This window comes from Harpia harpyja, chromosome 12 (genome assembly GCF_026419915.1).
Source record: "Harpia harpyja isolate bHarHar1 chromosome 12, bHarHar1 primary haplotype, whole genome shotgun sequence".
Classification (NCBI taxonomy): Eukaryota; Metazoa; Chordata; class Aves; order Accipitriformes; family Accipitridae; genus Harpia; species Harpia harpyja.
In genome coordinates, this window is record NC_068951.1 from 37182210 (window position 1) to 37209029 (window position 26820).

The window sequence follows — 26820 nt, forward strand, 5'->3', positions numbered from 1 at the left end:
CAACTGAAAACATCAGTGTGTTCTCAACATTCTTCTCATACTGAACCCAAAACACGACACTGTACTAGCTACTAGGAAGACAATTAACTCTATGCCAGCCGAAACCAGGACAATTTTGTAGAGCAATTCTAAGACACCAATGTGACTTTTTCAACCCAAGACTTTGGTTTACTCTAAGACACCTCTCCTGTTGTGTTTTTCTCTCAGGTGCGGCAAAAAGGGATCTGTGGTGCTGCTTGCAGAGTCAAAATGGAAAAGCAAATCTTGTTTTGTAGATGAACCAATCCTAATTTTGTTAACGCTTTACTTGTATTTCAGGTTTTCTGCTGGTGACATTTGTTGGTTGGATGGTCTTTGAAATAGAGGGATTAGAGGGAATAAGTTGTAGCGAGCAGATCAAATATCTCAGTGGTAACATTTGGGTTTATGCAAATGCAGAGAGAAGCAGACCAGAAATTATGCTGTGCTCATAGGACGGACTAAAAATAAGGCCTTATTCATGCATTGAGCTCTCTGAAGATCTAAATGCATGCATTGCTTTAAGTTCAAGAGAGACTTACATTTTTGTTTAATGTCAGTTTATACTGAATTCTTTTTCTGTACGCATGCGTTTCACCGCCTTAGTAGCAGTCATTGCTATAGTCATCATACAGAAAGAAAACAGCATCAAATAGTATTAACAGGTGGTCTAGTAGGGGAGACAGCAGTAAACAATACTTCTGAAAAGTAGATAATTTCTCTTTCCCTGGTGGGCCACATTCAATTTATAAAATGCACATCAGTACTTTTTATGAGCACATAATTTACTTTTTTATCTTTTTTTCCCTAACTATACATGATTTAATGTCAAAACAAGCAAAAACCCTAGACAGTCATTCAAAAAAGCAATGTTACTTGTTTGTTGAAAATCCATTTTGGATTTTTTTTTTAAAAATTGCATTAATTTAAGGAGTCCCAATCTAATACTAGTAAGGATTTCAGTTACAAGTCATGGAAGAGGACAATCTATGATGGAAATTGCTGACCAAAAGCTTGGGAGGGTTGCAAACCAAAGCAATTTTAAGAGATTGTCAGCCTCGTTTGGATAGCTGTATTCCTTTAATTTAGAGAAGTGCAAGACACACTTTTCCCTGTATTTCTTTCAGTTAGCAAAATGAAAAAGGTTTTGGACAAAAACCCACCCATGAAATGGGTAAATAGGACTCGGTGCTGATCAAGGAGCACGCCCTAGTGGCAGGTTAATCCAGTGGGGCCTTCTTGGGTACCCTGTCCTCCAACTTCGCCAACGTTAATCAACAACTACTTCAAGAAAAAGAGTGACATTTTCACAGAATCTTTTTAAATTTACCATTTCTGTTGCTGTCCTGTGCCAGAACAAGTGCAATAGGTTTATATGTAGCATCATCTCATATATTGGTGGTAGTGTGATAAAATGCCTGCTTTCTAATTAATTTTGGAATGGGGAAGTAATGTATATTTTTGTATACGTTTTTTAAATGCATAGATATTTTAAGCCGCAGAGGCAAAGATTTCATGCTCACGACGCACAAATTCTTATGGAGTGTGAGCATTTTAGTAACAGATACAGTCACTAAGCTTGCCAGTTAGCATCACGTAAAATGTTGGGTTTTCAAAATCATCCACATTTTTTCAGTGTTTTCTGTTCTTGTCCTCTCCCTGAGGCTGGTAAATCTCTTTATCCCTTCCCCTCCTGCTCAACTCTTACTTTTTCTTTAATGAGACTGTAGGTTTGCAGTTTGATCCTTCTCAGATTCTTTGAAATACTTGTAGATAGGTGTCTTGTAAGAAAGAAAAGTAGAAGACTATGCATGTAACTATGAAGCAATCCACAGCATTACTGCAGAATGAAAGTTTGAAGAGTGGATATAGTAAGGGAAATTCTACCCTGTGATTATAGGTGAGCCCCCTGTGATGTCCTTCATTTCATCACATCACTTGGTAGGAATATAATTAAATGTGAAGTTTTTATCCTACATGCTAAAAATTCTGTTCATGTCACTAAATTATATTAAAAAACCCCAAAGTGAACATATTCTGTCTGTGTAATGTGTAAGTCTTTGCAGCACATGCAATAAATTTTACTCTTATTTATTAATTTGAAACAGGATAAAAGCGTTTCCAGGATAAATATAATTTAAGGGGTTCTCTGATGGTCACATTACATGATGCAAGTGACTGCAGAAGTATCTGGCTGTTAGGATCCATCTGAAAAATTACTTTTGTTGCTTAGTTGTTCTTAAAAGACCTGTTAAGTTGGGCTGTGCATTTAATTTTTGCTGTGTGCATCTTGGCCCTCTCCATCCCATGGCAAATTAGCTAACTGTAAACAGTTTTCCTGTTGTTGTAGGGAGGCTACTGCAATGATGAATTTCTAGTGTTCTGTGTATGTTGTGCTTTTGTGTATGCTCTGTGGGGAATTATGGAGAGGAAAGGAATTCCTCTTAAAGAGGCTTCTGTTGAGGGTGTGGTGGTGCACTGCTCTCCTGTAGGGCCTCCTGGTTCTTTCTCCTGTTTGGCATCATTTTGGGGGTAATATCAATTATTTACTTGAAACAGAGTTTACTCTAAATGAATGAAAAAAACTTAATTTAAACGTAAAATGCATAAAGGTCAAAGCATGTAAGCATTGAAACTTATTGCTCCCTCGTTTGTTCAACCAGCAGGATCAGCATCTCGTTTTAATGACCTTTTGCACTATCATTGATCTTAAAGTTAAAATTTTATAAGTGTTTTAAACTTTGCTTCTGATTTTTTTTAAATTAAATTTTAGCAATACAGTTGATATATACAGTTAGGATCGCAGAAATGATCAAGGCAGTACGTAATAGCCTAGCAGAGAATTAAAATTACGTTAATATAGGTCAGGACCTTTTCACTTATCTTGTGAGCTACTGTCAGTAAGTGTTACAAAGAAGGACCAGGATGCTTTTCAAGTCCAGTATGGTGGTACTGGAGTTTTTTTCTTAGAAATGCAGTAATGAATAAACTGACTTTTATTATGAGGAAGCTGGCGATCTCCAAGTGATGCTTTGTAGCATTTACTTCTCACACCTCTACGTCATAGTGTTTGTATCGTCTCATTCTGAAAAGGAGAACTGTTAATATGTAAATATTAATTAAATATTAATTAAACAAATGCTGCAGTTTCCTGTACGGGGAGGAGTGTAGTGCCATCAGCATTCATGGCATTCTCCCTTCTCTCGCCCGGGGCTCTTCCCATAGTTTTGGAAAACTTATGTCCACTCAGCTGTCAGAGGCTCTGCAGGAAGGAGGGAGGAGAAGTTTAGTTGATTCCCTTGTGAATTTAAATGTGGAAAATGATTGCTGACCAAAATATTCTGCAGTTCCTCAATCAAAACAAGGAAAAAACATTTTCAGGTCTTACTCAGCTTAGTAACAGACTAAATAGCAGAGAGTTTCTTAGAGGTCAATGATTAAAGATGATGGAAAGTCTTAAATGCTACATGCTGTTTAAGGCATGCGTTGCCTTCCTCGGGTTTAGTCCTTGTTTTAAGGAAGCGTTTGGGAATTTTCAGTGTTATTTGTAATGTATTTTGTGAGCCTTTGTGGCTGGAGTTTAGAAAATAGTTTGCAGTTTTCCTGATCCTCTTCCATTTGGGGAAGGGTCATCTGTTTTACTATTAAGTATGTCCTGCTTCAAACAGCATTTTTTTGATACGTGGATTCTTTTCTTGCGATGCCCAGACACCATTCCTGTGCTCCTACCTGCAAACCTTTCTCCTTAATCCCTTAGTTTATGTAAGACCACTCTGTAATGATTTAATCTGTAATGAATATTGGTGGTAGGAATCACTATGTTATACAAATACAGGATCAGTAATTGTTCTGATCACAGGTGCATAACGTACTTAACTCCTAGGGAGTGTTTTAGTTTTGAAATCGCTTGTGGTAATTAACTCCATGAGGGTATTTTAAGGATTCTTTCATAAAACATGTTCTTTTTAATTTGTTGGTGTTAAATTCAGATCCAAAGTGGTCAATTTTGAAAACACTGGGTGGTTTGATCATGGTGTTGTGTTTCCTATTTTTTATCTTGCTGTTGAATCATTTTAGTTGTATACTTTAGCTAACACTAAAATAAGCTACTGCATCAATACTCAGCTGTTTGTAAACTTTAATCTGGATTCTCATGAAGTTCCCCTTTGTCAATATGGGCAGCCAAAAAGGACAGAAATTCCTTTAAAGCTAATGCTCTATTCTGTGGTGGGGTTTTGTTTTCAACTAAAAGAGTGAGAAGAGGATAGAGTTGAAACTGTGCCTGTAATTTTTTAAAATAAATTCCATGTAAGTAATCAAAAGATGGTCTTTAATTTTTGTTTGTTTATTTTCTTTTCTAAGCATATATTATAATCAGTAGGAAACTGAATGTTGTTTTAATGCTTTCAGTAGAAAGACTGGTAGAAAAATAGCTTTTATCCTTTTTTTCATCCTTTAAAATAAATATTGATAGAAACTATCATAATATGGTTTGTGTTACAGGTGGTGTAATACCAAGGGCTGTACTGCTGCCACATCACAATTTTGTGGGGTTTCAGAGAGTAGTTCTGGTAAGGACACTCAATGATTTATCTATTTATTTGTCATAAAAGTGGACTGAGAGTTTAGTACAATTTAGTATTAGTAATTGCATTTACGTGCGTTTACAGTATTTGTTAGGTTTCAGTTTCTGCAGTCCACTGAATCTTTACATTAAGTGTTCTTTTATTCAATGGTCTTTAACAGCTCCTTTTGGAACTGTTATTGTCTCGTGTAAATCTATATTCATTTTGTTGAGAGTTGTTGTGATGTAACACATCAATTCACAGCATGGAAATATTACTAAATAGACCTTTTGACAAAAAGCCTTGTGAAAACTGTGTTGTCTACTTGAAGGGTAGAGTCACTATTGTCCTAGTGTGTATCAGTTTTTAAAAAAGGTGGAAAAGTTACTGTGTTTTGATTATAGTATGGTTTTTTTCAAGTACTAAAGGCTGGGCTTCCTAAAGGAAATTCTGAATATGTGGTTCATAGGGCAAATATCCAGACCATGTGCTGTTTACTAGTCTTCTCTTCTTAAATTTAATGTATAGTCACGATTTTGCAATTGTTTTCTTTAAATGTATGTAACTGTACTCCCTCTATCGTTTCTTTTGATTTTGCATACTTTCCATAAACATATTTTCTTATCTCTTCTCCATGGCTAGAGTTACAAGGGAGATGAGATTACCTTGCTTTTTCTAAGAAAGGGAAAATTCATTCTGAACCAGTCTACCAACAGCCATGCTTAAGTATTGTGCAAGAGCACAACTGAGTATTTGTTCTTTCAGCAGTAGATAACCAATACTACATTTGTATCTGTAGAATTTTTAATATATGCTGTAATTTTTTTTTTTTTTTTTAAGAAATCACAATCCCTTAAAGTTTTGCTCCATTTGTGTACTATCTTAGGTCTATAGAGGGCACTCAAAGACAGAGGGAGTTTGTTTTAACAAACCTTATCTCGCGAATAGACCCCCACAAGCTAGAGAAGGATATTGGTGACTGTTCTTTATGGCCTTGCCCTTGCAGGGAACTATTGTACTGGCTCTGCTCCAACAAATCACTTAAGCAATTGGAGTCAGTGGAACTAGAATATGTTTAAATAATCTTCTGGATTGATGTGTATCTATGTATACTTTCACAAGCTCTTTTTTTTTTTGTGATGGAGTACACAAGAACTTCTTAATGGCATTCTCTAGTCAACCTAAGAAAGTAGTAGTAGGTCCTTCTGTGTTGGAGATATTGGGGGAGGTTTGCTTGAGAAGGCTCTGGAGGCTGATAACTAGGGAAGCAAAAGGATGCTATTTGAAGATGCAAGTGAATTGGTGTAAAGACTGAAGCCATTTTCCCTGCTGTCATTGCATTAGATTGGTCTATCTAAAATATTTGGGCATGGTACTATTCACACTGTATGGTTTCCAGCCCTATAGGTATGTAATACCTTGAGCATGCACAAATCATGCATGTAGACTTATCTTAGTTTCTAAATCTCGGAGTGGAAGAAAATAGGCTTTCAGATTTATATGAGAGAAATGGCATTGTGAAATTTCGAGTAGTATTACTCAAGAATGTTAAACGGCAATTCTGCAAAGTAAAGACATCACAGCTTTATAAATATTGTAAGAAAAGAAAGATGATGGCAGCTCTTTGGAGTCTGAGAAATACTGAAAAATTTTCAAAATGTTGTGAGCTATTTGTGCAGTGCTTATTAAAGTATAATGTCATCTGGAGAAGTCATGAACTTCTTCCTCTCTATCATCTCTTTATTTTCAAATAATGCTCCTATTACTGGAAATGGATGAGCAGAATTTTTCATGCGTGGTACCTGTTAATTCCAGTGTTTGAGGTAAGGTAAAGATAACCTAACATGGTGGGTTTCTTTTTTTGAAAAGCCGTCCTATCTAATTTGTTCGAATCTGAACTAGCAGAACTAGGTACTGTGATTGCTTAATTCTGCAAAAGATACAGTAGAGGTCATTTGTGGGACAATTTGAAGACCATTTCAGTGCAGCTGCCTATGTAATAGTAGCCTGCAGTTATAAAACATGGTGTATTTCCATCTCTGCTGATGTTTTAACTTGACTAAGCAAAAATGTTTTCTCTACACAAAGCTATGATCATGTTTCCAGCTGCACCAGTAGAGGAGACTGTTTAATTCAAAATACCGCCTTCTAATGGAGGGGGGTGGGGGGGCGGTGGATCCTTATCGGACAGATGATGTATCTTCAGGTTTTGAATAGTTTGCTTCAAAGGGGATTAATTAAAAAATTAGTGAGAACAGATGTCTGATGTTGGCCTAAGCAGTCAGAAAGAGGAAATGTCCTGGGTTTGAACTTTTTATCTTAATTGGATCCTTTGTGACTTTCAGCCCATGTGATAAGAGTTTCTTCAGTAGACTCTCCTGCTTCTACTGTATAAAGCCAACAGTTTTAAATTTTAAGGTTTTTATGTGTGTGTGTGTGTGTATATAGGCACTCACGCAAGTATTTGCATACAGCTTTGAAGGATGCTTCCCCTGCAAAATAAAAACTTTATATACAACAGGCTGCTTTGCTATAGCTTTTCTATATCCCATGTGCTATTCAGAAAAGCAGTAGTGTTCTTTTAAACCATCTTTTAATATTTTTTTGAAACTCATTGCGTATCCCTCTACAGATGTGTTCAGGTTCCTTTTACTAGTCAGACCCTCGGTACAGTGCCAAATTAGCAAGAAGAACATCTGGTACGCTTCTTTAATCTTCTAAGATCAACAATGTAATTGCTCCTACAGGTACAGGTGACTTTACAATGTGTAGGAGCTGTCTGGGGCTGTGTTATGGCAGGCATGTTCATCGGATCTCTGGGAGTTTTTCCTTCACAGCGGTATAAATATGCCTCTAGACTTAAACACTGATGAAGTATCAGAACTTGGCATTCATTCAAAGTTGTCCTTAGTTGAGGATAATTTGAGTTAGGTAAAATATTCTGTTTTCAACAGACAAGGAAAGAAGCTTGTTTTTATTTTTCAGGACGTTTTGTAGAAGAAAAACTGCTCTTGACAATTCAGATACTGGAACAACTCCCAGTTAAAAAAAAAGGATATATTGCAGGGTATGGAAAATGTGGTCAAGGATGATGACTGTATTGCATGTCTTTTCTATGTATTATAGGCATATCACCTCAGCATATATGCTATTCTTAATATTCTGACAAAAGACCCTTGATACAGCTTCATTTAGAGAAAAAAATAAGCAGATGCTGAAGGCAGGAAGGGGGACCAACTTAATGTCTAGACAACCTTTGGAGGCATGACTGAGTTTTTCATTAAATGCATATACTTGAAGGGAAAAATCAATACTATTTCTTATGGAAATTCTGGTATAGCTAATATAGATGGAAACATTCTCTGCCAAAATACATAGCACTAAAGCCTAGACAGTATAGTTTTTGCTCATGACAACTTACACAGTCAAACTTTGAGATGTGGTACAGAGTAGGATGTAGAGATGTGGAGATCGAATGTCTGCCTTGAAGGTGGTTATTGTAGCAGAAACTGAAAATTATATAAATTAAGGAAAGAGGTACTTGCAGGCTTGGAAAACAATCTGTCCCTTGTCACAGAGTTACTGGGGGGTGAGGTGTTTTTGTTGGAGCTACCTGTGTCCCAGCAAGGGTCTTGTGTCTGCAGCTCAACTTCTTGTGTAGTTGAGTGTCCAGTCCCGCAGTGGAAGCTGGGGCATGGGCTATACAAGTCACGTTATTGCCTCGCTGCCTCCTAGACCGTGTGTGGTGGAGGCAACAACAGCCATGAGAGACCAACGGTGACAGAATGGTGGCTCAGGAACGCCCAATCTTTTATTTCAGTAAGAGTAAAGCAGTACTCTTCCTTCACGACCTACGCCAACAGCCTTTATAACCTGCCACTGGACTGCCGTTTCCAGAGCTGTCTCAGGCACACATGCCTGATTGCCCAGCTGCCTTGGCTGGTGCAGCATCTCTGAGATGTTGCTTGGATTGCTGTTGCTTTATTTCTCTATTACTTCTTAATAGATTGCATCTGTATTGCAGATTGGTATATAGTGCAGAGAAAGAAGAAATGACAATTTGTGTTGGTCTCACGTTTTTGTTATTTTAGGTTGTAAATAGAAAATAGGACAAGTACGTTGATCATGCTGTGTCACAGCCGAAGACAAATGAATCATTGCATGCTGTCTGCAGCTGCAGGCAGTCTTGTTCATGAGTGGCTGTGCCCAGTCTCCTTAGGACTAAGATCATGGATATTATACTTTTACTCTAATACTTGATTTAAATTTAACAGATGAGGGGAGCTTTGACTCTTTGAATACCAAAAATGTTTGTCAGACAGTGTTTCTTCATTTATTTCATGGCTTTTGAGACACGCGTCAACTTGGTCTTAGGAAGTACCCAGAAAAGGCAAGTACTTCACATCCTGTTCTTCTTTAGAAGGCAATTCCAATAAGGCTTCTAAGTGATTTAGGTGCTTCTGGAAAATTTAGCTACCTAATTTCAAAGTCCACCTGAAGTTAAATCTTGAGGTGCTGAAGTAAGTACAGTTGGTTTCTGATCCACTTCAGTGGTTCTTTTTCCAAAATAAATTTGTAAGCATTAGATTCATTTTAATTAGTACGTCTCTCTTTTCTGAAGAATCCTCTGATTTAATCAGTTTGCCCTGCTAATTAGTCTTTAATTAAAAAAAAAAAGCCTAGGTGAAAATGGTTTCATACAGCCCTTTTGCACTTGATCTTGTTTGCATTGGTAACTGATTTCTGTCCTTTAAGCTCAGACACTGCAATTTGATTATTCTTGAGCAAAAATGTGCTACATTTCTAAGACAGCTTTTAAAGACTCATAGCTGTGGTTTGCACTTTTTAATACTGTTGTTGCATTTGGTTTTATTTGGGAACAAAAGAAAGTGGTGTTGTAGGTGGTATTGGTGGAGCGGTTCTGAGGAAAGGATGTCTTGTTTTGCAGATTAGCAATCTAATAAGGCAGGGGTAGTGGAGGAGTGTGGGAGTAGACATATCTAATGTAGATTCACATGTTGTTCTTTTTTTTATGTTCGTATGACCAATTGCAGGAGCATGTTACCTATTATTTTTGGTTTTACGAAAGGTGGGGTTTTTTGTTTTTTTAAGGTCTTGAACTGATAATGGTTATTTACCTGCAGATTCCCACGGGCTCATTTCAGGCTGCTTTAGTAAAAAGGGCTGGATGTGAAAATGCTTGGGTAAAGGAAAGAGTTGAGTTTTTAATCTGAGGGTAAACTTTCTTAAGCCTTCTTTAAAACTCTCCATTCATGCATAATGTTGCAGTCAATCATGAGTTACACATCTTTAAATCTTTTAGGTGAACATCTTGGGGCTAGAAAGAACTTGTCAGTTTACATTTAATTTATTCTAGGCTTTAGGATATGTTTCATGGCTGTAGAGAGCTTTGAACACTAAATATGATGAATGTTAGCACATATTTTCAATACAAAATTCTGCTGTCCAACTGCAGTTAGATTCTCAATATGTTGAATATCTGGGTTAATAGAGAAAAACATGTCTAAAGCTAAGTATATTTCTACCATTAACATTTGTAAGTACCAGTCAACCTGTTTGACATCAGTCTACAACTCATGAGTAAGATTGGCCTTGTCCCAAGTAGTCAAAAGTCATCAGGTCTTTTTATTTAAAAAAAAAAAAAAACAACCAAAACCCACAAACACAACAACCCCCTGCATTCTTAGTGTAATTAATTCATTGTTTTCCCTATCCAAAGGGCACTGTTTGCTTTTTCTTCATCCCAATTAAAATAAATAAATAAATAAATAAATCTGGCCTTCTCATCAGTAAATAGCAGGTTCTGATGTAGTTGCTCTTGATTAATGGCCACTAAAGCTGGAGATTATATCTTTCTTTGTTAACAGTTTATATTTTTCTGAGTTGAAATTGCAATAAATTGTAACTGAAGGATCTTCTCTGTGTCCTGTGAGATTGTTAGGGTTTCTTTCCCTTTTTTCACCCTACTATGGTATTTTCTCACAGGGGTTTTAAGTTTCATCCTTCATTTTTCAGAAACAGTGGACTCGGAGCTGTTGGTATTCAACAAAACATCTGCCTCAGGAAAAAATTGGCAGCTTTCATGCACTCACAAAGGAATTTCAGAAAAATTGTTTGTTATCCCCAAACTATAATTACCCGAGTAATGATAGCTACCTTAATAAAACATAAAAACCTAGCATTTCACAAAAAAGACCCAATCCAAAACCATGAGGCAGTGGTGGCCTCTGACGAGTGTTTCAAAACTTAAGACTCTAGCAAAATTCATCGCTCTATAGCCAAATGTTCTCGGATCTCCAAGGCAAGGGCTGCTTGGGTCCCTACAGGCTCAGCCTTGCGAGTACCAGGGCACACCACAGAGGAAGATTTGGGGTCTTTTGGTTATGGAAAAATTGCTGATGTGCAGTATGCGATGGACTTCAGCAAGGAGGTGCCCAACCTTACGCTAACATGAGTTGTCGATGGCAGCAGCGTGGTGCAGAAGGGTAGTAGGAGAAGATGCTGGTTGTCTCTGGCAGGCGTGCTGTTGTCCCGGTTTCTGCACTTGATCAGGTGCTGCTAACTCTGATTTCTGCTGTGCTTTGTTACTCTGTGTAGGTATAACTCCAAATCACCTCAATTTGTTGTTATGGCAGCATTAAAAAAAACCTTCCTAATCGAGAATGAGGGTTTACCACTGCGGTAAATACACTGAAGCGAGTCACACAGAGAGACAAAGGCCTTTCTCCTGCAGGCTCTACGGGACGTGACTCGGCACAAGGCTAAACAAACAAGAACAAATAGAATGAACAGGGCTCATTCGGAATAGGAATCACTGTTGTTGAAGATGAATTGAATTTTTTTCAACCACCAGAGTTTATTTGTGCAAAATGTTAGTAATTCGTGTGTTGTAATGGAAAAGTAGTGAAAGAAGAACGTAGGAAAAGAAATGCCTGAAGGAAGTACAGATAAAGTCAGCGCTCTTGAAAGCAGTTGGAGAGATGAATTCAGGAGTGCAGAGCACATGTAGGCAGTGCGTGGTGAAGAGGTGAAAACCAGGGCAAATGCGTGACCACAGGCTCAGGATCGTATGTCAGGTCAAGGGACGAAAGCCAGAAGATGGATCACCAGCTTGGGAAAGAGAGCAAGTACAGCGGATAGAAACTGTAAAAGGGTGACAGTACTAGGAAATGGAAGAGGAGTCCATGCACCTGTATGAAAAAATCCCCAATCAAGATAGGGATGCTATTGTAGGAGTGCAGAGATACCTTTCCACAGATGCTTTTAAGAACTGCATATGCTGTTTTATTACCATCAGGTAGCAACATAAATATATTAATCGTAACAAATAGAATCCGTGCCAGGCTACATGGTCACTGATCACCGTTCCACAATAAGATTTCCAGAACACACACAAAAAAAAAAACCCCCAAACCACAGACAGTTGAAAACCAACTAATTACAAAAGTCTGCCCAAACTCCAGTAGTTTTTCATTGACAAATAAGTAGCATTAGTCCAAGCTCAGAATGAATCTTTTTTTGTAAGCCATCAGTATGCAGGTCAGCATCAGCAGCATAGTGAAAAACTGTGTCACTGTTAGTGCACCAATATCCATCAGCTCAAGCGATTGATGTAGATGTAATCACTGTCTCTAATAGAAATAAAGTCAGGGTAATGGAACATTGTCACAGGATCAATGTCTCCTGTTTTGAAAATAAACCCCCCCAGCTTTGCCTTTGCATTTGTGTACCAGCAGGCGACCACATTATTCAATTCAATTGACACAGTCCCTTAGAGCCCTGAATGATCTATTGTGGGAACATCAGGAACAACATATTGGAAAAAATGAAATGTTCTTGATCAGACTTACAGGCAATGTTATTTGGTGGGTTTTCCAGCAGTGAAAATGAGAATAAATCAGCCGAGAGCAGAAACTTAGCACAGTATGGAGATCTTTTAACTCTGTTTAATTGTAATTTCTACACGTTCTTGATCAAAAAGCTTGAACCATAGTACTTGTGCTTATTTTCAATGGAGCATGGTCACAAATAGAAGACGTTTTTTGGACGTTGCCCCCTCCCCTACCTTAGTCTCAGCAGAAGCTCTCGATGGGGCTCATTTTGACTGACTCAAGCTCTTCTCGATCAGTTATTTTCTCTGAAATTTTTACGCAGTTTGATCCAAGCAAGGATTAATGGGTGTGCTCCCACATTCATCCATAATTAATTTTTTGCTAAGGCTTTAATGCAGCACAGGAGATTAGCAGTTGTATAGTTGCATGCTTAAAACTGGGTGCATGCTGAAGAGGTATATTGCATGGGATTTTAAACAACATAACAGATAATGCTCTTCCAGTTTTCATCTTTCTTGCGCTTGATTCCAGCAACCTACTGCTGTTCTATGTCTAGATCCAGAGAATATTAGTAGGCTGTTATTTTAGCACTTAGTAAAGCCATTTAACAATTTTACAAAGCCTTCTTGAGACAGAGTCTATAAGTTTGATTGCAAAAGTCTTAATTTATTTAAATTACATATTCCTGAAGGATTGTAGCTCTGTCTAAAGGGACGTCCTTCTAATGGCCTATGAATGGAAGCTCTACAGCTTGCTTGATGTTACCACTGTTCCCGTGATGGCCCCTCCAATAAGAAAATTTTCCCTTTCGGGGGACAGATGTCTCTCCCTGGGGTAATGACAAGCATTTGGCTGGTACTTTGCTCTGCATTACAGAGTTAGATACATTTAGCATACAGAGCCTAGAAGGTGGACTTTGCAGGTCATCTTGTGAAGTAATCCATACTGGCCAAACCTATACTATTGCTTCCCCAGGTAAATGTGCCAATTCCGGTCATCAACCAGAAGCTATCTGTTTCTAGTCAGTTTTAGAAATGCCACATTTCCAGTTTTGTTGCCGTAGACATCTGCCCCGCTTGTGTGCAGGTAGGACAGCCTGACCCTGAAGGTCATCCCATCAAGCCACAGGTTCTTCCTTTCTGAAAAATGCCTTTGGTCTGGATTTAGGTGTTTGATCAAGGAGAATTTCATAATGTTCGGTTATATTTCCTGGTGTGCTCTGAAAATTATTTAAGTATTGAAAGAGGACGGTGATTTAACTTTTTAACTACTACTTCTGGACAGTTTTCATTTAATCCTGGTTTGCCTGCATCAGTGGACTTGAGCTCTGTGATTAAAAGCCCTCTCCTTGGCCACCTTCAGGGGAGCCAGACGAGATGTTTGGGCTTGGGATCTTGTGGGGAGTCAGGAAGGGATGGCTTTCACGAAGTAGTCAAAATTCAGGCAGGACTTTCTGCTGGTGGTTTTACTGGCATATGGGTGCGTGTTCTGAGCAGCTGGGTTTGGCTTTTAAGTTTTGAAGGAATAACATATTTGCTCCTGAAGAAAGATGTATCAGAACTACTTCCATTTCAACAGGGTTGTAATTATCATGCAGAAAAGTTGTGCCTGGAAAGAGATGTTTATTTTCATTGTTCCCCAAACAGTTGAAAAGTCTTTAAAATACTAATACACAATACCTTTTTGCTATTCTGATATAGGAAATAAGGAGAAAAATCCCCCCCAACACATAATTTCTTCTTGTGTAGCACTGTAAACAAGGGTAAAAAGAGGTTTAAGAACCTAAAGAGCATTGAATAAAGTGTCAATACCAGAAACATCCCTGTTTCTTTAGTCAGTCTAGGGATTTACAAAATATGGCTGCCAAGAATCGCTGCGAGATGCCCTATAGCTGTCCAAGAAGATGTATTTTTAACTCTAGAAAGCATAGAAGTTTGCAGCTTTGTAGCCATAGCCCTGGAAATATGATACTGAATATACATACTGTCGCTTGTCTCTCTGCTGTAACATCCGGAATCCCAATCTCCTGGGTCACACAGCATATGACTTTGGGGAGGAGGTTCATAGTTCAGTAATTAAATACTACTTTGCTCTAGGCAAAACCAGCAAATGGGCTTCATCTGCAGCTTATTTTGTAATAGTACTCAGGACTGTGCTTGGCGTTTCTGGGGACTTGAGTACTTAGATAAGTAGACAGTAACTTATTTTTAGCTAAGGTTTTGGGTGGCTTTGTGTTTTTCTTTTTTTTCTTTTTTTTTTTTTTTCCCCCTTTCAGGGTTGTAATTCTTTTTCTTCAGAAAATTTCAAACTGGCTTTGTCATCTTCTATGCTTCATACTCTCAAATTGGCACGGAAAGATAGAGACTGTTGCCATAAATTAGGTCACTAAAGCTGAAGTACGGAATACAAATATTTATCGCCTGAGCTAAGGAAAACAATTCAGATGAGGGAAGTAAAAATTATTTTTTTAGTATTCGGAAATGAAGCTGTATTCTTGAGATTAAAAGTGAGACAGTAGAGGTAAAAGATGAACATGAGAAGCATCTCTTGTTTTAAATTGCTAGAAGGAAAACTAGCAAAGCTTGATCATATGGGAAATCAGTAAGAAGGTTCATTAGGTAGAATTACAGATAATTTTTTATGCAAGTTCACATTTGACATAGATTATTGAATCTTAAAAAAAAGGGCACATTTAAATAATAGCAATTTGGAGACAGGTAAAAATGCAGAAAATGAGATAACTTTCATTTTTAAATATATTACAACAAAGCTTATGCATTTAATTTAAAAAACATTTTCCTTTAAATTCAGAGGGTTAGAAAGAATTCCTAATTGCAGATTGTCAGATACTAGGAGAACTTTAATAAGGGCTCATTTGTATTATGCCCAATACAATATTGGACCCCATCTCTCAAGTGAATATGTGAAAGAGCAAATAGGAGTCTTTAGAGCAATTAGTTGATACAGTTGAAGAAAACTCAACTTTTTTTTCTTTTTTTCAAGTATGAGAAAATGTTCATTTTGATTGAAATTGATGTCTAATAAATTCTTACACAGAAGGACGCACAACATTGGTCACACACTGCATGCTTGACATACAGGAACCACTAATTTATTTTATGAGTTTTCCTTTATAAACCATTTCTGAAGGACTGTACAGAACTCTTCTTTGGATGTAGGCTTACTGAGTTCAGCAGCCGTTTGGGGTGGATCCACTATGCCTTTGGCGAACACTTTGGTGGAACAGCAGCCACCAGCAACAGTGTTTTGTGGAGCCCGGGATTAAAACTCCAGTTCTGCAAGCTACTCGCGGGGCAGATTTGGTATCTGAACGAAGTCCTGCTGAAACCTCACAAATCCAGGAGTTTGGCTGGTCTGAGTGGTTGGATTTAAATAGCACCCTTCCCACTTTCTTCAGCACCTCTGAGCTGATAAAGCAGACTTGGTGGCATTGGTGCCTCACTATCTTAATCGACCTGGGTGCAGTTGGAGAAGTGGTGGAGTTTAGCGTGTTGGCACTTTCCTGGGCTGTGGGGTATTGTCTGTGCCCTGAGCCACCGTGACAGCCATCCCATAGCTGTCGAGTTCAGCAGGTAGGTTTGCCAGGCTGAGGGACTCCCAGTGTCAGCTGCAAAACTTAGTGAAGAGGAATTGTGTATCACACACAGGACTTCATTTTTAAGAGAGGTAATAGAGATGTAAAGCAGAATTGTAATAAAACTTTCCAAAGGACTTGCATGCACCTTAGGGTTTTGGGGTATGCACCTTTAGGGGTTTTGGGTGGAATTAAAAAAACTACGCGTTCCCAGGTTGGGTCATATAATTTGCCCTTTTTTTTTTTTTTTTAACCATCATGGTCATTAAAAAAAAGAAGATTCTTAAGCAGCAATTAAAAAAATGGTATCGCTGTCTATGTGCACACGTGCTGGCAAAATATTTGTCCATATTTCTTGTGAAAGAGGAAAAAATAAAAGGACTAGCGACAGTATTTCTGTCGTAGGAGATTTATTGTTTCTGTAGCCAGACTTCTGTTTTCCATGGATAAATGTAACAGTCTGTTTAGATGTGAACATTAAACATTTTTCAGAGCTACCCAGAGCATTAGCTGTTCCCTTTAACATATCATATTTGGTATCAAACTAATGATTGGTATGTTTTGGGGAATTATTATTCACAGCAGCCTGCCAGGTTTTTCTGTTATCCTACCTAATTAGGATGTGTTAGAGCCCACCTAAAACTGCAGAAATGTTACTTTCTTAGGCTGTTGTTTGATGATACAATAAATCTAACTGTAGTAAATCTACTATACGTTATAAAACTGCGATTAAGAGATACAAAGTACTAATCTGATGTGTAAACTTTCTCTGCCAGTTCAGGTTTGTTTAAAAAAAAAAAAACAAAACACCAAACCAAAAAAACTATTAGGCCAGGAGCCATATCGGGCAGCATCTGTTCTCTAGCATTTGGCATGAACCTGGAAGAAGAGTACAAAGCTAGCATAAACATGCAGAGTAGAATAATAATTTGTCAGAAATACAATCAGATTTGTACTGTTGGGCACCCATTAGCCTGCAGATCCGGTGTTTGTGATAGTGGAACTTGATCTCGTTATAACGGATTTTATTTGTAAATTTTACCCAAAGTATGGAAGTGTGTGAATTGTCCTCAAGGGGTGGGAGAAGCCCGTGTGAGACCTCGCATGCTGGTGTGTCTGAGTTACGGTAGGCATGTTACAGAAATACAGGCATGTTTTTGCTATGTGGAAGCTAAGTCAGAGTTGGCGTGTTGGCTCTGGGACAAGAAACCTCGTTTCCTTTGAAAAAAGCAGTTTCCAAATTACTTTGTGTGATTTCTGACATGAATTCAGGGTTGGAACGAGTGGGTCGGTATGTCTAAAGCACAGAGGTGCATCTTGTCGGTTCCTGACCTGTGGCACATCTAATTCTTGAGAAGATCTCAAGGCCAGCATTTGTATGGACAGTTGACTTCTATTTTATGGCTGATACGTTTTACGCCTCATAAATTTTGGGAGTTCGGGGACTGTCCGCAGTGAAATTAAAAATTACCTGGGATGTCTTGATACTATGCTGATTCTAACTGAACAGTGGTGTTATAAACCACAGGCCCATCCTCCGAGAAGGGGATCCTACAGCTAACCAGTGGCTCTGGCTCAGTGGGTTTGGAGGACCGAGGGAGAACAGGGTGACAGGTTACCTACACTGTAATACAGTTTCGTTGGCACTACGGCATTGCCGAGCATCGCAGGGGCACGTGTGGGCTGAGAGCCTGAGAAGAGGCATGCTGAAGTGGACTTTGTTTTGAGCAGTGAATATCAATACTGGTGTGGTCCCAGGGACTGGAAACCAGTGAGCAATTTGGGCATGGTTCGTAAGCCCTTGTGCACGTCCTTTTTTTTTTACCGGTTGTTTTTTGTTGTTTTTTTGGGGGGGGGGGGGGTGTTGTGTGGGGTGTTTTTTTTTATTTAATCCTAGTTTTACTGGTAAGCAATCTACTTCACATGCACTGCAACTGCTCCAAGGTGCAAAACAAAAGTAGAGGCAAGTGGGAGTGATTTCCTTTAAAAGCACACTTGGAGATAAAACAGTAGTGTGGGTGCATCGTACTTTGCCATATTTCCTGTAAATCCACAGAAAGTTTCAAGGAAGACTTGGAATTTTTATGAGGGCTGGAAGAAAGGGCCTCAAGGATCTTGTTACATTTTCAGAATGGATTTGAGACATACAGGTGCAAATATCTTGAGATATTTTTAATGGGCCCTTTGCAAATTAGGCTAGAAATCTAAGACTAGTAGGAATTATGTGTCACTTCTACTCATTTTTGGCTCATTTTTCTGTGTATTTTTGGTTATTTAATTGCTGTATCTAAAATGAAGAGCGATATTAATATCTATTAAGTGCCCAAAGCGAATAGTCAATTGCACGTGGAAATAGTGGATTTGGGGGAAATAAACCAGCATTAATGAAGTAGATTTGTTAGTGTATGGGGTATGCGTGTACATGCGTGGGTGCATACATGAAGATAAATTACTTTTTTTTTTTTCCCCCCCCTCCTCTAATTTTCTTCTTTTCAGCCTTTCCTCCTCTATTTGTGTTTCCATTTACATGACGCCACTTGTAAGAAATCTTCTCCGTCACCTCACAAACAAGCCCTGGGGCCGTGTTGTGGCATTAGGGAAAATGGAATTCACACGGTTCATAGGTTAGCAGGTTTATTTTCTTTCCCATTACTGCTTTTCTTTGGCAGACATCCTCAGCAAGTTGTAACTTCAGCATGAAGCGAGGGAGCGGCCGTGCGTGTTGAGCACCGAGAGCAACGTGGCCGGTGGCTTCGGGGTCGGTGGGTCCCCTCTCCGTCCTACCTTCTGCTCCTTTTCGCCGTCATCCCCTCGCTGCCGCTGTCTCGGGTCATTCCTGCTGGTTACTTCCCAGGAAGCTGTGGGCGAGGAGGAGGGAGGCAGGATGGTCCCTACGGCTGGAGACAGCAGCAGCTTCTCCATCGCGTGCAATGGGGATTCACGCGGCTCTGAGCTGTCTGCAAAGTCCGCTCCCAAGGCTGGAGGTGGCCACGCTGCAGAGCCCGTTGCTGGGGGACGTTTGGCTTTGCCCCTCGTTTCGAGGGTTGGCAGCATAAACCCGGTATCGGTTTCCAAATTTGTCAAAGGGCAATAAATATTGAATCCTCTCCTATCTGTACTTCTGCTGTATTTTCTCTTTATTGAGATAGTCTGCTTCTGGTATGGGAAGGAAGGTGGTTTGGTGTTGCTTGTTCTTCTCACAATTCCTCACTTGCCTTGGCGGCGCGATAGCCGGGGGTGACGGTTGTCTCCGGGGCACTGGCTGAGCAGCTGGGCCTGTGATGGGGGGTAAATACAGAAATGAGTTTTCAGAAAATTTAAATAAGCCCCCAAAAAATGGATAAAGCAATATCTCGGTAAAAAACTGGAACCTTTTGCACCCTTTTCAATTTCACGTCCTCATTAGCCAAACTGTGTATTTATGGAACACGTTTCTGTGTTTTTCTAGTCGTTACTGTACAGAAGCCAGTGTTGCACTGCCACCTCTTGATAGCCGGGCAGGACAGCATGTGGCAGTGCTCCTTGCCTTAGCAAAGCATCTTGTGGAAAACACTTTGAACCAGCCTTGAAAAATGATACTCATTTGACTTGGGCAGGGTGAATAACACTTTTGACAGACAAGCGAAACGTTAGCTTTTTTTCTTGAGCTATCCAGCTACATAACAGGTGAATTTATGTGACATCTCCACAATTCTGCTTTGAGTGGGGAGCCCTCTTTATATTAATAATGCAGGTCTTCCCTATGTAGCAAATAGCACTTTCACCTGATTTCTGCATTTTGATCTATCTTTTCAGATGATGCAGCAAGATTTTAAAAATCAGGAACAGACCCATGAAACAAATACTACTGTTTGTGTGTGTATGTAATGTAAAAAGGCTTCTTTATTAGTCTTTTTAAATTTGATTACCTTTTTTACTGAAGAAGAATATTGTTCCTCTTGCTACAGAACTCACAGCTCTGTAACAAGGAGTCTTAAATAAAGATGATTTGCACCACCAAAACGTAGCTGAATAAAATTAGCGTTTGGTCCTGCACATGGTAGAAGTGGTTGCTAATGCATGAAATGGCTAAAAATGACATTCATTTCACACACTGCTCAATAAATGAGCCCTTAAAGTATATTGTAATTTGGCAGGTACACCTTGTATGTCAGGCATCACTGGAGGCTGTGGGTGGGTAGGGTAGGGTTAGTATCAATGTACCTTTCTTTACGAGTTGTGTTGCACTGGCTAGCAGTTACTGTACTGGAGCAATTATTTTTTGCTTTAGAAATGAGAAGGATTTAAGTAGCTCTGCATTTTTATTTATGTCCTTAAGAAACTAAAACCATCTCCCCACCTTGGGCAGCACAGTATGCTCGAGCTACTCCATAAGCACGAGATCTGGCTTCTGTGGACGCGTCCAGCATTGTATACAGCCCCCCATTTCCCATGCAGGATAACCCTGGCTCTCCCACTGGGGTCCCACTGGCCCCAGCTGGGTCTGAGCCCTCCTTGCACAGCTCTTGGACCGTGTCATTTTTCCTGTGCCCTCTCCAAATGGAGCGGGCGGTGCGCGCTGCCCTCCCTCCTAGCCCCGGCTATTAGCTGGGGTGGGTTTGGGGGTGTCCATGTGCTCATCGACTCGCCAGGGTTCGTGCGTGGTTTTGGGCAAACGCACTCCTTTTGATGTCCGAGTTTATCCTGTAGCCTCTCGTCTTCTTGAGGAGTTTAATTGGGTATTTCCTCTACAACATCCTAGAAGCATAGAATCGTTTAGGTTGGAAAAGACCTTTAAGATCATCGAGTCCAACCATCAACCCAACACCACCATGTCCACTAAACCATTATGGGACTTGTAGGAAAGTTACATCTTGGAGAGCTCTTCCCACTGTCAAATGTGGTTGCAGTTTGACTGGTAAAATTCAAAAGGTAGATGATAAGGAAGAGAGTGTGGTCATTTTCTCCTGTTTCTTTGAGAAATCTTGCTAGGAAAAGATGCCTGGAAAGAATATGTATGGCAGCCTTATAAGGCTGATTGTAACCTTGTAGTTGTTGCTTACTGCTGTGTTCACCGCTTTCCCACTTTGAGCAATAGTGGCAAATGACCTGACCACGTAGCCGTGTAGCAAGAACTTTTTATTTTGAACAAAAACCTGTTCTCTAGTCCTTTTTTTTTTTACCTCAAATCCAGGTCAAACTTTGTCAAATAACAGTAGGAAAGTCACTTACCTTCTCAGACTCCAGTTCTGTAGAAGAAAACGATGGTGGTGGGCAACTGGGTAAAAACCTTCAGGGTCTGCTGATGAAAAGTGCTGGGTGGATACTAGGAACAGGAGATGGACCTTATTTCATACTATGTTCTGGAAGCTGATGTTTTTACTTTTTGCTAGATGTCATGGAAAGATCAGGATTTTCAAACATTCAGAAGTCATGAGATTGCTCTCAAAGATGAGGCTCAAAGTTAGAAAAAAATACTGTATTCCGTCTCTTCATCTTCGTGTTTTAAAGACTCTTGTTGCTTCATGTTTTCAAAGTTCTTCATCAAAAGTGTATATATAGTCTGATACATTATTTTTCTTGCTAAATATACACCATTAATAAAATCAAGGGAAAACTGTGTGTATATATCCATCAGTATTTTTAAAGCATTGATTGAAAGCCTAGAGAAATATTACTAAAAATGGTCTGTTTAAAGTTTGTCTCTAATTTCAAGAATTCCTTTTGCAAAGCATAAGTGTGTGGCTGAGATGTTTTCTAATTTTTAGTTGAAATACCTGGGCTTTCCTTGAACAGATACAGTGTTGTAGCCCATATTGCACCTTTTTATTACAGCAGGAGTACCTGAAAATTGCAGTAGGTTAGAAAGTAAAAGTGAGAACTTGCCTGGATACCAACGTGAAACCAAGTTCTCGGTCTTTGTTAGCCAGGCAGGGAGAAATCCACATTTTGAAAAATGTATTCCATAGCAATAATATTGCTTAGATGAAACTCACTTGATTATTTTTTAAAAACCTGTGAAATGAGGCCTTTTTAGTACTGGTATTAAGCGTCATAGCTCCCCAGTCCATACCAATTTGTATCATTTGAGAATCTGGCCCTTCAATATTTAATTTACTGACCTTTATGTTGTAGGGACACAAATGACTTTTTAATGACTGCAGTAGACTTATTTGCATTATAAAATAAAACCATTGTCTATGCTGCCAGGGAGCTAGTTGCTTTATAAATATATCATTTGTTGACAAATACGTATTAGTTACTAAAAATATTTAATTGACCTACTTTTTTATTTTCAGGGTTGTGTCCTTTGTTGTGACCTCATGGTTTAACTGGGAATAAAGATGAGTATAAGCAGTGATGAGGTTAACTTCCTGGTATATAGATACTTGCAAGAGTCAGGTGAGTTTTTACAATTCTGGTTGTTAAACAATGCATAGTTTATTTGGCATTCATCTGCAACTGGCTTTAGCAAACACAGACTCATTTAATCATTTTGCCAGTAGGCATGTGCTTCTGTCTGAACTGTTTCTTGGTGTTTCTTCTCAATAAGAGAATGAGTTCCTGCCAAGTTACTTTCTGTAACTTAATCAGGTTTAGTAATTTGGAGTCTTCAGATGGCAGTCAACCAACTAAGGACTCACTTGATTGCTAGAAACACATTTTCCTGGAGATCACTTATCTACAGGGTGATGATGACACTTTGCACCATTTTCTTTGGGGTTACTTGAAGAATTAAAAGGAATGACTACCAAAATACTGTATTTTCCTGTTCTGTCTTGGAGTGATGGTGCTCCCGCGAGCTGGTCTTGCGTGGCCGAATTCCTCGCCTGAATGAGACTGTGGGAGGGCAGATGTTGCTGTATTTCAAAGGAAGAAGTGGCAACTGTGACCATATGACTTGTATCATTTGAATCTAAGTACACATGAACAGATTTTTTTACAGGAATAACTCTTGGGTTCTCGAAAGCAGCCCTGATTGCAGGACACTTTTGTGGAGGATTTTGTCCTTTGGTGTCAGGCTAGCCAAAGCCTCCTGCTTCTTAGGAATAAGAGCAAAAGGCAGCTGAATGTTGTCAAACTTGAAAAGAAACTTCTACCCTGTCATATTTGTCCAAACTGACTGTATCTGTAAAACACAAGCAAGAATGCTTTCATGTGATTTCCAAGTGTTCCCTTGGACAGTTTATTTTTAAAACTTCCCAAACCCAGTCAGATTAGCCGTTTGAGTTTGTGTTCCATGTTTGAGTTTCTAGATGCAGCCATATGGCTGCAGGGGGTTTTGTGGTGGTGGTTGTTCTTGAAGCTATGTAAGAGACAACATTATCTTTTGCTCACAGCTATGATATTGATTGCTTAAAGCAGCCTACATTTAGAACAGGTAGATTTGACTGGAAATCGGGGCATGCCCCAGTAAACGAACAAGTGATGATTGTCAGCTGGCAGGAGTGAATATGGTCTTAGCAATAAATAAAAGAAGTCTGCATATTAAGGGAAAAATAAACTCCAATCTTAAGGTACCAGTGTAAGGGATCAGCTTTAATGTGTATGTTACCTTGCTGTTTTAACATCTACTGATTCTTAGTTTTGTTTAGTGATTGCTGATGGGTGGCTTCAGGCTTCTTTAGAATGCATTTGACTGATGCAACGTCTGCCCACTGTTTATGTCCACTGCTCATGGACTTCTCAAATTGAGGCAAAAAAAGCACCAGAAGCAATGGTGGATGGCAGAGTTTTTCAGTCTCTGCTTGTCAGAAGAAAGCAGAAACTCATTGTTCCGCCTGAATTTACTGAAAACTATTACACGTTCTTATTCCAGTTGCAGATTGCTTTTGTCACAGAAGCCAAACTTACGAAATTGCTTTATCTTCATTTGAAAGTTTGTAGGCAGCTTTTTAGTTACCTGACAGAAAAAAAGAAAGTAGTTTAAGAAAAAATTCCGTGACAGTAAAGTTAATTTGCTGAAACAACTATTTTTCTCTAGGTTAAATTCTCCTTTTCAGGGTGATAAAATAAATAGCAAGCACCTACCAGTGCTGCACCATAACATGCTTGCCACTTCTCAATCAGTGCACAATACTGATGTAGTTCTAAGTGCCAAAACATACACAATTATGACAGCACTGTACCATGAAGTGAATTCTGTTTGACATAAAGATCCATTTCACCTTCATGGGTAACAAATCAGTGAATAAAAATAACAATTGAGTCTTGGTGTCTTGGAGATACATATTTTATTAAATACTATATATGATACAGTACGTATATATAGTTTGAGAATATATAAATACATGTAAATGCTATTGCAAGTTGTATATTTTATATTTTTATATTTGCTCATGCACAAATGTTTTGCCAATGATACTGTATTTAATAATTGCTGTGTTTATATATAAACTTCGTTTTTTTTCTTTTTATACATCTAAACTAGAAACATACGAGGGAAACAACAGAGGTGTTTTGATGAGGTTTTTTTGTAGTTCATAAGCATGCTATAACTTTGTATAATTTGCTGAGGTTTGTAAACGGAAGATCCTACAGTAGTACGGGAAGTAGCGTTGTCTATCTATAAATCCATTCTGATGTCTTTGCCTTGTCTTTAGGGTTTTCCCATTCAGCATTTACCTTTGGTATAGAGAGCCATATCAGCCAGTCTAATATAAATGGTGCTCTGGTGCCACCAGCTGCTTTGATTTCCATCATCCAGAAAGGTCTGCAGTATGTAGAGGCAGAAGTCAGTATTAATGAGGTAAGGAGGCTTTGCCTGCAGGAGCATTATGTCCTTGCTTACAGTAAGTTTGAATGTTAGTATATTTCCTTAACTTTCTTGTATCCTATTTATTTACTTTTACTTCAGATTCCTTACTGCTGGTGTTCACCATGACTCCAGTGGTGGAACCAGAATGGAGTGACATAACTGGGTAGGGGTTCTGCCCCGTGCAGCCACACAACACCAGGCATGGTGTTCTGGCTCATTGCTTAAAGGTCCGTTGTCTGTAGAGTTTTTACCCTAATATAATGTTGTAGTAAATCCAGACAAGTGCAATAAGATAATCATTGAGACAAGTAACCTCTTAATCTTTATTCTCATAGACTTGCACTAAGGAGGTGGGAGAGCACTATGCAGCTCTCATTTGGGTGATGTGTCGTTATAATGAAGTAATGAGAGCCCAAAGGCAAGGTTTCCAAATAGAGAAAGTTTCAGTTTGTGGCAGGAAGGATGAAGGTATATGCCAGTTTGCTTTTTGCCTCTGCTGGCTAATTCATCTTGAGCAGGATCTATTAAATTTGATGTTTAAATGGTTATTCCAGCAGTACAGAAAGCTCTGTATCTTCCTGCCTGATGCTGCAGATACTCGCCCTCAATTTCCGTTCTCATTTATGCCTGGAAGGTTAGCAGCCTTTGTATGTGTCAGTGTATTACAGAAGGAAACTATTTTTTTCACTAATTCTGCTCTATTTCCAGTCTCCCTTATTTCTGCTGTTTACGTGTAGTTTTCGTAGTCCCAGTGAAGCAAATCCTTTCCCTTAAGAAGCCTCAGAAAAATAAAGCAAGTGATTGGAATAGAAGAAGGAGACTCTATATTTATTGCAAGGAATCCTTCTAGCTCCTAAAAATAGATCCTTACAAAGCCCTAGCATATGTATAATGGTATTTTTAACTGGGTCTTGTCCATTTCAGGATAAAATTCTTCCTTGTTGTTTGAAAGCATGCCAGTACTGTTTAAAAAAAGGAAGAAAACTAGTCAACTCTCCAGATAATATGTTTATGGAAAGTATTAGTCTAATAAGATAGAATAACTTCACAAGCCAGTGACCCGACTTGCAATGTTTGCAGCTCTTCAAACAAACCATTAGATTTTGTTGCAGCCACTCATGTTTGAAATCATATTCATAGATAGCTTACAGAATTTTTTGCTTTAGCAGACGATTTAGCAAACTCAAAGCATATAACTTTTGATTCCAGAAGCTCTGCCAGAGGCCTGCGGTGGCTTTTTTTGCATATTTATGGTGGGCACTTAACTTTAGACTAAAATTCCAATCCTTACCACAACAATGATCAGGTATCACTTCTAGCACCATTTGTAAACTGTGTTATTATATTAAATCAAAACTTTTGCTTTAGTTTTCCTTGGAATTTTTGCCCATAATGTTAATTTGTACTTGGTGTTGTCTTTTTTTGTTTTCTCCCTCTGCTGTAATTTAGGATGGTACCTTGTTTGATGGTAGGCCGATAGAGTCTCTCTCACTGATAGATGCAGTAATGCCTGATGTGGTACAGACAAGACAACAGGCCTACAGAGATAAACTTGCACAACAGCAGGCAGCAGCTGCTGCAGCTGCAGCTGCGACTAACCAACAGGGATCAGCAAAAAATGGAGAAAATACTGCAAATGGAGAAGAGAATGGAGCACATACTATAGCAAGTAAGTTGAGACAGAAATGACCTTAACCTACGTTAACGTCATTTCCTTGTTGTAGTACAAGCTAGTAGACAATGAGGTAAATGTGTAGAGGTACTAGTAACCCTTCAGCTTGCAGAGGATACCTTCGTCATAGCTGACACTTTAACAGATGGTGTCTCACCTTTGACTGTCCCCAGTTTGCTATTTGGAATTGCAGGAGGAGATGCAAACTTCTGAATTTATTAATTCACAATATTGCATTGACCGGTCTCCCTTCCAGTACTGCTCCTTTCCCATCATCTGAAAACTCTTGTGTAAAGGGGGGGGGGGGGGGGGGAATCAGAGACAACTATTTAAATATTGCTTCTCCTTAGCTTTGGCCCCTGTACAAAGAATAACAGGAG

At 39.0% G+C, this 26820-nt stretch overlaps 1 protein-coding gene across 4 annotated transcripts in view; it reads left to right on the top strand.

The window, feature by feature from the left end:
• TBL1XR1 (TBL1X/Y related 1) overlaps window positions 1-26820 on the top strand; it is a 118353-nt gene that overhangs the window by 73881 nt on the left and 17652 nt on the right. Inside the window, exons 3-6 of one of the 4 annotated variants that reach the window (XM_052802944.1) lie at window positions 4522-4589; window positions 22310-22412; window positions 24614-24759; window positions 26218-26437. In XM_052802944.1, coding sequence (XP_052658904.1) covers window positions 22355-22412; window positions 24614-24759; window positions 26218-26437 — 424 coding nt within the window. In that variant the 5' untranslated portion in view covers window positions 4522-4589; window positions 22310-22354. Of the gene's footprint in view, window positions 1-4521; window positions 4590-22309; window positions 22413-24613; window positions 24760-24886; window positions 24996-26217; window positions 26438-26820 lie in introns of those variants that run through there. The other 3 variants (XM_052802946.1, XM_052802947.1, XM_052802948.1) reach the window with 3 other exon arrangements.